The 12,794-nt window shown below is 42.4% G+C and overlaps 1 protein-coding gene across 1 annotated transcript; it reads left to right on the top strand.

Moving 5' to 3' along the window:
• The first annotated feature begins 75 nt into the window (after window positions 1-75).
• On the top strand, window positions 76-11,849 carry MAPK1IP1L (mitogen-activated protein kinase 1 interacting protein 1 like). Its single transcript, XM_075503896.1, has 4 exons — window positions 76-191; window positions 7,432-7,459; window positions 8,002-8,715; window positions 9,178-11,849. Exons 2-4 carry the CDS (start codon window positions 7,436-7,438, stop codon window positions 9,187-9,189), a joined length of 750 nt encoding a protein of 249 aa, XP_075360011.1. The 5' UTR covers window positions 76-191; window positions 7,432-7,435; the 3' UTR covers window positions 9,190-11,849.
• Window positions 11,850-12,794: the final 945 nt, after the last annotated feature.

Here is a 12,794-nt window from a genome sequence, read left to right as displayed (position 1 = left end):
GTTGTCACGTGGCCCGCGGCGGTGTGGGCGGGGAGGGGGCGCGGCCAAGCGCGTGACCTTCCGGGCGGTGGGGAGGCGGGGCGTGTGACGCAGTTCCGCTTCCGCCTGGGCGTCGGGGTGGCGGTGGTGCTGCGGGCCGCCGCCTCCTGCCTCGCTCCTGGCCTGCGCCGCGCCGCGCTCCTCCCGCCCAGGTACCCCCCGCCGCGGGGCGGCCGGCGGGCCGGGACGGAACGGCGCTCTGCCGCCCCGCCGGCCCGTTAGCCAGCGGGAGGGAGGGCCTGAGCGGTGGGGGGGTGGGGAAGGGAGGGAGGGGGTTCCATCCCACACCGTCCCCGGGGACCGCCGGGCCGCAGCTGGCTCTTCCCCCTTCGCGCCCCCGGGGAGGTGCCGCCGCCTCTCCCAGCCCCGGCGAGCGGCGGAGGGGTGGTACCGGGGGTCGGTGGCCTCGAGTGAGTGGCAGAAGCCAGCCTCCCCCGCCCGGAGACCCGCCGCCTGGGGAGGGCGTATCGCTTCGGGGTGCCGGTGGCGGCCTAATGGCTGCTGCCGCTTTCGGTTACGTGGCGCTGGCTTTGCTGGTGCCTACAAAGCAAAGGAGGTTCGTTTGTAGCGGATCCCGATGTACTCCGTGTAACGGTGGTAGCTGCTGTGGCTTGACTGGGCAACATATTTTGTCGGCTTGTATGTATGCTATAAGGTCGTCGTCTATATATGACTGTGTAAATGAATGTGGATTGCATATAAGTGACTGGTTGACTTAAAGGTTTTTCACTAAAAGAGGTCTCAGGCAGGTCCATTTTCCGTAATTCATGAGAACTTGATTCATTTTATCACATGTTAATATACCTAAGGTAGCTGACTTACTGGGAGAGCTAGCACTGCATGGTATCAAAGGGCCCACTGCTTGGAGAGAGAACTTCTCATCTGACAGGTTTCATCTCCGAGATAGAACTTGTTTCTAGGTGAATTCTGTGGAAAGCAGCGTTGATTTGATGCTGTTCAAGCTTATTGTCAGTGGATGTGAGAACAAAGGTAGCTTTTCTTTTTTCTTTTTAAACAAAACTGACACACCCTGAACCTACCCTCCCCAAGACCTGTGGAGACCAGTGGCTGATACAAAAATTTGTAGTAAATATCAAGCCAGTCCTAGAAAGCACTTTTGATATTCTTGAAACTTGAGTTCATTCAAGTACATTTTAACAGTGCCAGATCAAGATGTGAAAGATGCCAGCTGTATCCATGCAGTGAGATTGTATCCTGAAAAGCAGTTATCCTGGGAAAGAGCCTTTGTAAAGGAGCAGAAGGGTGTGTGGTCTTGGTTGTCACTGTTGAGGCTAGAACTGGAATACGACACACAGTTTTGATGTTTTTACTGGGGGGAGGACACACACCAAAAACCCTGCAGTGAAGATGTTTGGTAGTCACTCACACTCAGGGTCAGTATATTTATTTAATCCAAAATAAAAATAATTAAGCAGATAATTCCTGAGTATATAGCTTTGGTAGGAGGAGAACACGGGTATTCTTTAAATAGCTTTTAGTTCAGGAAGACTTCTGAGGAATTGGTAATTGGAAGCTAAAGCTATAAATGACAAATAAAGCACGCTTTTAAAAATGAGGATAACATGATGAGAATGGGCTCTATAGCTCTCAAAGTTTAGAGGCAACTATAGAAGATATGTTTTAATTATTCTGAGTTGCTGGACTAATATATCTCTTGCAAGGTTCACAGGGTAGGATGATGTGGACAGGAGTAATCTTTGGCAGTGGAGACTTGCTGTTCTCCACTGGTTTTGTATGGCAGCTGGCACACAAACAAGCCACTTCAGAAGTGATATATATCTGCCGCGTTTGGAACCATCTGCTTGTGACGTGGTGACCATCTGAGGTGATTAGGTCTGGTCTTGGTGGGGAGGCAGCTGTGAAACTGAATGGCCTGTCATGGGTGGGAAACTGGAACAGATTACAGTTCCTAATGGCTTTATATTTTACAGGTCTTGGAAACTGATAAGACCTCTATTTTAAAGAATTGGTTTTTTCTGGTACTTGATAATTTATAGCAAATGCATCAACATGCATCATTTTGGTTGTTGCTTTTAATTAAATCTGTCCGGAAAATATGAAAACTGAAAATCTGAAAACTAAAAATCTGACTTAACCTCCTTTTTTTCAATCAGGACAGACATGGGAAGGGGCAAAAAGATCACCAAATCTCAAGTAGCTACTAATGATATAACTGTTGTTTTTTCCCTTGTCAGTCTGTTTACCAATTGTCTTTATTCTCCCAACGAATAAACTTGCAGGTCAGACTAAACGATTGCACGGTACGCTAGAGCATCAGTGTGGCTGCTGAGGAGGCATTAAAGATAGGGAAAGGCCAACTATAAAATGTTGACGCTTAATGCCTGAAGGTAGAAGCTGCAGAAATTTGCATATTTTAGAAAACATTTAGAAGCTGTCAAAGATTTGGTCTCTCTTCCATTTTATCTGTATAGCTATGTTGGGTAGTTATACTTATGTGGGCAGAAATCTTGTTGTAGATGAGGTTATGCTGGTAGGTATTAGTCATGTTACAGTGACAAAAGAACCTCTTTGCTGATAGAGCCATGCCACCCAGTGGAAATGCAGCAGAGCCTGTTGCATCTAGGAAGCGTTTTTCTGTGTTGGAAAGATGATCTTGAAGACAGGAACTAAATCTGGCACATCAAGTGTTCGAAAAATGTCATACAACTCAAAAAAAAAAAAAAAGGCAAGCCGTTGATGCTTAGTTTTGGATAGCTTTAGTAAAAGAAAGAAAAAGTGTTTTGGACAGCTCTTTCTAACAGGGTCTCTAGGGACTGGTGATGGATAAAAGCCAGGAAAGGCAAGAGCATGGGAAAAAATGCTACTATATCCATCAGTTTCAGTTGGGCTGGATGGGACCAGAGAGGGTTTAGACCTTAAAAAACATGGTGGAGCTGTTTTATTGTGGAAGCTGACGGATTTAGTAGTCACACGTAGCACCACGCTTCCAGAAACGGGGTTTTCACAGGCCTCTCTGAAAATCACCACTTGCTCTTGAACGCTGTTGGTAGAATTAGCATACCATTGCTGTGTCAGAGTGCTTCTCAACCTTCTTCCAGCCTGCCGTGTGGAGCCTGGCAGGCTTGCTTGTCTCACCTACCTGCTGTTAATTCTCCAGAGTAGTTTGTGGGTGTCTGGGAGGCCTTGGACCGTGATCTGAAGATTTTGCCATGTATGGTTTCTGGGTAGGTGTGGTGGAAGTCCTCCATGTTCTCCCATCACTCTTCACGATAAAGGATGAGAGAGATTCTGCTCCTAAATGCCTTTTTTGCAGACATGGGTCATCTCTCTCTTTCCCTCGCTTGAGTTTCACACTTCTGGCCATATGTGTTCTCAGAGGTGGCTGAGGAATGATGCCCTGACCAGCTGACATGGAGCTGGCAGGATCTGTGCTTCTGGAAAGCAGGGGCTGCAGCCTTCAGAAAACAAAGGAAATCTTATCTCACAGCACAGTGGATGCGAGCAGGACTTCAGTTTGAATGCTGCCAGTTCTGTAGTCTTTCTACTCCCGGCCAAATTACTTAAACTCCTGAACCCTCCTTCTTCCACTCACTCTTTCTTCTCCCCAACTCCAGGAAAGAATAATTTGAAGGAGCGTTTAAATGTGGCAAAACATTGATTGTCTGTTACGTGAATCGGTTTTTCTCTGCTCATATCAGTACTTGTGCAGTGCTCTTCTAGGAAAGCTTCAAGAGAAAATGAGAGTCCATTTGTTAACTCTACCAATGCTAAAAATCTAGTCAAGGCACCTTTTGGTATATTTTTCTAAAATCTTGAGCCTGCACGTGACCAGTGGGGACGTTAAAATGGAGTTACTTGGAGGTCTTCTGTCTGACAGCATGTCTAATTTGTGAACATGTGAATGCCTTGGGCAATACTTTTACAAATGTAATTGATATTTCTATAAGGTTTTGATTGAAATTCTTTATACCAGCATTGAACATCTTGAATGGGACCCAGATTGTAGATTTAAGTACAAATTAGTTCATATGTAGTCTGAATGTATCTTAATGGTATTTCAGTTTCTTTTTTATTAAATGACAGTGGCAGTACCCAGATTAAATGTGTGTTTAAAAAATGTCCCTGAAGTAGGCCATCCTGTCTGCAAGAGGATCCTTGACATGCTTGGCATTGACTCAGTTATGCCAAATGTTGCCAACAAATGTTGCTCTCGTCTGCTTGCCAAAATAAAAAAGCCACTAAATCGCACTATAAGCTATGCTTAACTACACTTTTTTTCATAAGTCATGTAGCAGAATTGTTTCCTTAATTTTCATGGCACAGAAATATTTTGAAATCATCTGCTGACAAATATTGGGGATAGTTGTTGATATTTTGTAAGCAGGCCTGTTCCAGCTGTATTCATCCACTGCTCTGCCTTGAATTTACTACTCTGTCACTTCTGTGACAGATCATGGGATTTTCTTCTGAGTTCTCCTTTAGGTTTGTTTCCACTCTTCCTTTTCTCCCTTGCAGCATATGTTCTAACTTCTTCTGTGGGCTTTTTTCAATCTCTTGTAGATCTATTTTTCAGTTGGTCTTATCCCATCTCTCCATCTGCCTAAAGAAAGGATGATTCTCTTGGCCTGTTTTGGTGTTGCTTTTTGCTAACCTGGTTTTTTTTCTTATGAATACATTTACATGCATGCTTATGTAAAAAGTTATTTTTGTACTTGTCTCTGTATTAATGATTGATTTCCTATATTTTGTGGGTTATGTTAAATAGCCTCTATGTCTGTATAGGTAAATTGAGTTACAATGCCACTAAAAAGCACATATCAACTTCTGATTATTCTTGAGCATGGTTCATGGCAAAAACTAACGAACTCTTTTAACATAAGAGCTATCTATTGAAGAGAAATTGAGCTTTTTCTGGTAGATGTCTCTCGAACAGCTGAGCCATTAATAACGGGAGCAGAAACCACTTTCCTGATGTAGTTCAGTTGGTTTCTCAACTTTAAGCAAACGGTCATTGATCTGAACAGCGTACCTCGTCTGGTACAAAGATTCAGGTATTTGTACGTACTTGAAGGAACTACTGCTGTTATATGCTAATGCAGGAGCTTTAACAAACCTTTGGATTCATGCAATGAGGCACTGACTTCCACCAGGGTGCTAACTTTGTAGATATGTATTTCTTAAAAGGTTTATTTAAATTATGAGGTATTTCTTAAAAGGTTTATTTAAATTATTAGGTGTAACTTGAAGTTTATTGTGTTTCCACAGGGGTCTGGGTTGCTCGGTGTGGTCATAAATAACTTGGGAAATGAGATGAGCAATGTCTCATTCATATGAAGCCATTCAGGAAAGTAAGGATTAGGTAATAAAATGGCAGATATAATTCAATGTCGATAAATCTGATGTAATTCAGAGTAGATAAATGTAGAGCGGTGCATATAATTTCATATATAAAATGATGGGCTGACCCTTAACACTGAGGAATGAAATACTGCCACAAAAGTGTCAGTTCCGTAGTGATCAAAAAGCAGATGAAACATTAAGAAGTATTAGGAAGGAAATAGAGGACAAACCAGAACATAATTATGAAACTGTATAAATCAATGATTATCCCACATCTTGAATTCTGTGTGGTTCGTTCTTGTCATTCATCTCAAAAGATAGAAGAGAATTGGAAAAGCCTCAGAGAGAGGCAGTGAGAATAATCAAAGGCATGGAATAGCTGCTGCACAAGGGTCAATGAAATAAGCTAGAGCTCAGCCTGGAGAAGGAACAGCTAAAAGAAAATGGTAAAAATCTGTAGAATAACAAGCAGCATGGGCAGAGTGGATAAGAATAGATTTACTGATTTTTCTCAGCTGCAAGAATGAAGGAGCAACAACTGAACCTAGTAAGATCCAGGTTTAGAACAAAAAAGAAGGTGCCTTTTTGTGTAACGAATAGCAGCCCTGTGGAGCTCCTCGCCAACGTTGTAGGTACAAGCGGGGAAGCTAGACGTGTTTATGGAAAAGAAATTCTTTGAGGGTTGTTATTGCATAGAAATTACCTACAACTTAGGAATTATCTGAGCTTGGGATCAGTGAAGTAGTGGGGTGTCATCCCTGTTCTTGTTCTTCCCTGCTGTCATTGCTGAAGATAAAATGGATTGCTGAGCTAAACGGCCCCTTGTTCTGATCCAGTTTCCTAATTAAGATTAGGAAATTGTGTAGATAGTAATAAACTTAAAATACGGTTTCAGAGAAGACCCTAGTTTATATGTGTATTATTTGCATTATGTAATTTATAATCTAATGGAGCTTATAAACCCATTTGTCATAGGCTATCTGTACAAACCTCTGTCCCCAAGACCAGTTTCTGTGTTAAAAAAGTCAGGTCTTCTCCATCAACAAGGAAAAACAAGGATTGTTTTTTGTGGGGGTCAACTTGGCAGTAGTATCTGTACTCTTGCCTTACATTTTGCATTTTTCTTTCTCTTGTGTTCCTCTCTATCTCCTACACTCTCCCCTAAAACCTTCTGGCTGCACTGGGGCATGTCCACCTATTTCACCTTCTCTTGGTCATCCTTTCAAGAGTTCTTCACCTCTAGTCAGTATTTGCTGTCAGTTAGTCAAACTGAATATAACCTCAGGTGTGACGGCTGCCCTTTTGTATGGCTGATAAAGATTGGCAAAGCCAGTCAGTTTTCATTATGGTGAAGCTCTGGAAAGCTCTAAGTGCAGTAGTTGCCTTCATGAAAAGATAGCACATGGCTCATTGGTCCCTATGTTCAATGTTTCTTGTAAGTGTTGAGAGGTTAGAAGTTAGGTATGACACGTTTGCCATACCTACTTTCAGTTAAGGCTAGCTAGCTGGAGTCAGTGGACGTAAATAAGACCATCCGCTACCTATAGTATGTTCTGACATAATCGGAGGATAAAGCATCAGCAAACGATAGTTCTTTTATTTCTGACAATAAGGTCTGCATGGGGATTTAATCATGTTTTGGTTTAGGTGCATTAACTTCACCTGCAAGCAGCCTGCCATAACTCTTCTGAGTCCCAGTTTAGAAAAGACCTTGAATACTTTACAGGCATCGCTGTCTGGGTAGGCTGCCTACTCGGTATGAATATTTGAAATATTTTTTCTTCGTGTAATGTGACCCATTTGCGTTATGTGTCGGTCCTGTCTGCGATGAGACAGGTAGAGGCTGAAGACTTTCCTTTTCATGAGAACTTTATCAAGAGGAAAGTATTTGGGTAGCACATATCTGTATGGGTCAGAGGCACTAAAACAAAGCCCTCGCTAAGAAGCGCTACCAGTTCAACGCTTACTGTGGTTTGAATGAGACAAACGTAGAGTTTGTCTCATGAACTCTTGCTTGAAATACTTTTATTATTTTCAACAAATTTCACTTTATCTTGCCTTACTTTTCAGCAAAATGTCTGGAACTGATGATTTTTCGGTAAGTAACAGTTTTTCTTTCCTGAAGATCAGCCAGTTGTGTTACTTCATTCTAAAAGTTGACATACTTTTTCAAGAAGGGGAGTTTACAGTTGAGAGGCGATTTCCTCTGTATTGCAGTTGTGGTGTTTTCCTTTTGGGTAGATGTAGCAATCTGTGGACTAAACATATGAAGCTGCTAGGTGCCTTGTGGGTTCTTTTCCGCTGTGATATTAACAGAGGAGTTGTGTTTTAATAGTGTCAGAATAGCTATAATGGAAATCTATGAAAATCTTTTCTTTCTGGATTTGCGCTGAAATTGCTTATTGCTATGTGTGGTAGGTCGCCTTTTATCTTTGGTTTTCTAACTGCAGCATGTCAGAATGCCTCTTCTACCTTAATGATAGAAGCTGCACAAAAATGAATGTAATCATCTGTGCACAGCAACAAAGAGCTCTCTTCCTCCCATTTTGGCAACTGAAACGTATACATGTAGTGGGTGAATGTCTGCAACTAGTAAGTCCAGTAGACATTTTACATTCTCACCGATGCTTTATCTTTTAGTTGGCAGATGCTTTACCAGATCAGTCGCCTGCTAAAACCTCCAAAGTGAGCAGTACAAAACCTGGTCAACAGCCTGGTCAGCCACCGCAGGGTTGGCCGGCTTCGAATCCTTGGAACAACCCAAGCGCTCCCCCTGCGGCGCCAACCGGACTGCCACCAAATACGTCCGCTTCCAGCGTGCCATTCGGACCTCCACCAACAGGAATGTATCCTTCAATGCCCCCTGGACCGCCTGCTCCATTTCCTCCTCCTCCTACTGGACCCTCTTGCCCTCCTCCTGGTGGTCCATATCCACCCCCAACTGTGCCAGGTCCTGTCCCACCAGGGCAATATCCTCCACCAAATATGCCCTTTCCAGAGCTTCCAAGACCTTATGGTGGTCCAACAGAGCCAGCTGCACCTCCTGCTCCTGTTGGGCCATGGGGATCCATGCCCTCTGGAGCATGGGGACCAACAATGGGAGGGCAGTATCCTGCACCTAGCATGCCATATCCACCCCCAGGGCCATATTCCGCTCCTACCCAGACTCCAGGGGCTGCGCCAACAGTACCATGGGGTACGGTCCCACCTGGAACATGGGGACCTTCACCGCCAGGTCCATTTCCTCCACCCACAGGATCATATCCAGCTCCAGGACTATATCCTACGCCCCCTAATCCTTTTCAAGTGCCATCTGGTCCTGCTGGTGCTCCGTCAATGCCTGGTGGTCCCCATGTGAGTATTTGATTTTGGTCTTGAATTACTTGAAAATGTTATACTTTTAAGTGTGGAAATTCAGTAGCATAAGACGTGGTAGTGCAGGTAAGGAATTTCAGCACATCTGTTTTATTTCTGTAGTCAGGGGAATAATAGCCCACTTCTTAAACGCTTAACTAAATATACTAGGACGGTGAAATTATATCAGGTTGGAGTGTGTCTAAGCATCCACATTATAGTGGTCTTCCACTACTTGGAAAGCCTTCTCTAAAAGGCAAAAAAGGGGGGAAAGCCTTGTAATAATTTCTGAAAGAGAAAATATTCTAGTCTCTCTGTAACCTAGAGAGATTACTCCTAGGGCACATAGGGAGGAAAGAAAAACGATAAGGATTAATTTGGTTTTAATTACGATTTTTTGTAACTGTGACTTAACTGCTTTGTGAAAAGCCTGTATTGACCATGAATTATTGTCTCTTGCAGCCTTACCGTTGAATACATTCTGGGCAACAAAATACTGTAGCTTTCCACCTTCATCCACTACTTAGAGAGATTTTTACTGAAACAAAAACTGTAATGTTTGGGGCGATGAAGAATACTTGCCTCTTGTATGTGCATTTGAGGTATGAAGGAGCAGTTTGCATAAATATACCTTGCTCATATGCTGGCATAATTGTTTGGTTTAATAAAATGAATTATGAAGAGCAGAAATAAAACTAACATCTGTGGTTCTTATGTTGGCAAGTATTCCTTGGAAAAATGGGAGTTGCCAAGTAAGGATTGTAAAGAATCAGGCCCAAGGACTTTAAAAAATGTTAATTCTTAAATTTCCATGAATGCTTTAAGTCTTGTTGCCAGACTTGTGCTGGTCACTGAATGGATGGATAGTCATATTTTGTCTATTTTCAGGTTATTCTAAAATGTCAATAAAAAGTGTTTCAAGATTTTTGTCAAGAAATCTAATTTTTGAACATGCTACAGTAATTCAAACTAAAGAGACAGAGCGTGTGAACTTGAAGGTTTTCTCAGCATTTTGTATATACTCAATTGCTCGGTCTGGGACTACGGAAGAGAAGATACGCATTTGAAATACTTGGTCTGACTTGTCAGCACACTGTTCGTGTTCACAAACAGGCATTTATGTGCAAACTAAATAACCTGGATGTGCAGTTAACTTTGAATCAACAAATGTGAGTTTTATGCATGCAAATGAGGACATCATTCTGCCAGTTCTCATTCTGTGGTGGTTGGAAGTTTGGCTTGGTCTATGTAAAGAGAAACTGCTTCCCACTTGGATAAGGTACTTCCCTATTTCTAACCTGGGTTCTAGTCATTTAAAATTTGACTTTGCTGCTGGGTTGTGTAAACTCGGCAGACTTTTTCGGAGTCCCTGGAAACTGAACTTGAGCTTAAAAGATCAAAAACCCCAACCTGGCAGTTCCCTTCCCAGCAGTTTTGGGCATGGCGTTTAGTTCTATCGGCTACAGAGATCCTTTGTATCATCCTTATTGCCGCAGTTGAGAACGAGGAGGTCTCATCGGAGCTCTGCTGAATATTGTAATGGGGAGAAGTCCTCTGTTCTCAGCTAGGTGTCTGCATACCTCACTGAGTAGGTGTAATTTGGGAGTAATTGAATGTCTAGAAGCCTGTGCACTGCTGTGTAGCTGTCCCCCCTCTGAAGGGGCACTGCAGTTAAGTTTTCATATTCTTGCCATATCTGTGCAAAGAGCATGCAAGGGGTTTGCTGCAACGCTGGTTTAGTGTTTCCAAGACACACAGCCACATGTCAGTGAGTTCTGGCACTCTTTGTGGTACGTTATAGCCTAGATTTTGACCGTGGACGGTTTGTTTCATCCCCAGCTGGGGCTATCCCAACTTAGCCTCTGTAGGTAGAATTAGGAACACATATTGCTTAACATGGTAGCTCATTAGGGAGTCTTTGTATCACGGAGCTGTGAAAGCGAGTTAATTCTCTTCCAGTACCTTATCGTGGCTTCCTGCATGCATGTGATGGACTTCTTAAAAACAAATGGGGTGACCTGGTGGTGATGCTTGTGTTAGTCGTCTTAGCCTTTATGGCAGAGTCCTGCAACATTTTTGCAGAAGGCAGTGGTCAGCTTAGCTGTGGCTGTTTTATTCTAATGTCATGAAAGCTAACAGCAAAGTTACATGTATTTTTTGGTTTAGGAAGACAGTACTGGAGCTGAACAAAAATACTTACCATTTCAGCTTAAAACCTAGCATCTGTAACCCTAGAAACGGGAACCAAAAGCGCAAGTCCTCACTAACCTTAAACAATCCCCAGTTGCCCCCCCAAACAACAGACTTGGCTTAGATCTTGGCAAGACTAATTAAAAATTAACATGGGAGAACATTGACTACATTTGCTCAAGTGCTTTTTTGATACCTGCAGCCTTAGATTATAAATCAATGTAATGAAAAAACACTTATTCCGAATGAATGGATTGTGCAGTAGCAGCAGTCCGGTTTGAAATTGCACTGGCTGTATGTCTTTGCAGGGAATGGGAAGAGGTAGGAAAGGATAAAGCAACGGTAGCGAGTAATGATTTTTGGAAGGGGGATGTGTAAAAGTAACTAGACTTCTAGGTTCTTCCTGAAATAGGCAGGATTTATTACTGGAACATTTAGGCTAAAATTCAGTATATATGGGATGTTTTTCAATGTATATTCGTATTTCTTGAGGTCATGAAAACTGTTTCATAACCCCTTTGTTTTTGTGAGCAAAGTTCTTTGCATAGCAGTGAAAAGGGTATACCTGTTAATCTATTGTGTAAAAACTCAAGTTGTCACTGTATACCGTGTAGTAACTTTATCACATGTTATGTCAAGTGTGAGCAACTTCTGGCCTGAAGCTTTTGCAATGGAATTTGTACATTTCTATGCATCATTTGAGTTAAATTGCTGAGAAGTTCGTTTTGACTTGTGCTTTGAGATCGACATACTGCATTTGTTTACAATATGAAATATAAGCAATCACATCTTTAAAGTATAGATTATCACCTGCTGCTGTATTTTCTTTAGATGAAACAAATATTGCTGTATGATAGTGAGAAGCTATAAATACAGGATTTGATATTTTTTTGAAGATGCTGTCACTTTTGTATAAGACTAGACATTAAACGTATTTTCAAGACTGTCGTGTTTACTGTTTTTCACTTACTGCTTTTGACATGCTTGTGTAGACTTTTGCCTTGAATGAATAGTAAAAATAGGACATCCTTGATTTGCAAAGACTGAATATAAAATCAGAATTACTTGACTTCTGTGAGTGTTTTTCCTCTTCCTTTTGTGATTTTTTTTTTTGCAGCCTGCGCATAAGGCGTATTAAGTGTGGATGCGACCATTGCTGTATTGTAGCACGTCAGCCTCAGGTATCGCCTGTTCACAAACTGCCTTGTTAAGTAAGAGAAAAACGATCTGATCTTGCTTGTTCTAGAGGAGGAATGGGACTTATTTTTTTATCTCTGAAGAGTGTGGTGTGGTGTTTTTTTTTTTTTTCCTGGCTCTGAACAATTCCCATGCTAGATTGACGCACGTGGATGTGGTAAGTGACTCGCAAAGCAATGTTTTTGTATGCTTATCAGGGCTTTGATGGGTTAGGGTGTATAACAGTGTTTGAGAAACTCCAGGGCTGGGCAGTGGTGTGAACTACGAAGTTTGGGCATCACTCATCACTACGTTTACATTCTTCCGATGTAGTGGCTTGTAGAACGGTTCACACTGAGCTGGCCAATGCTGCTACCTTTGTCCACACCTTCACCCTTTCAGGAAGGTAAAAATGGCAGCAGCGAGCAGTAAAGAGCAGAAACAAAAATATTTATCCACTTCAAGCCTTAGAAAACAAGCTCTTCTTAGGCCATGCACCGAACGTAATCCTTACAGCTGTTAATAGAGCGATACAATGCGTGGCCAGCGCTTTTTCTTAACAGCGTTCAGCTATGGGATTGTCCGCTCCTCTGGATTCCTCAAATGAATCGTCTCTTGCAACTCTTTTGCGTTGGTAGAGATGAAGCCCTGGGTATGCCAATCCAACTATGTTAATGGCTTACTGCCCTGCAGACCCAAAAACCTTTAATCGA

This window comes from Mycteria americana, chromosome 5 (assembly GCF_035582795.1).
Source record: "Mycteria americana isolate JAX WOST 10 ecotype Jacksonville Zoo and Gardens chromosome 5, USCA_MyAme_1.0, whole genome shotgun sequence".
NCBI lineage: Eukaryota > Metazoa > Chordata > Aves > Ciconiiformes > Ciconiidae > Mycteria > Mycteria americana.
The sequence above is the reverse complement of the archived record's forward strand: the minus strand, read 5'-3'. Positions and strand labels throughout refer to the sequence as shown.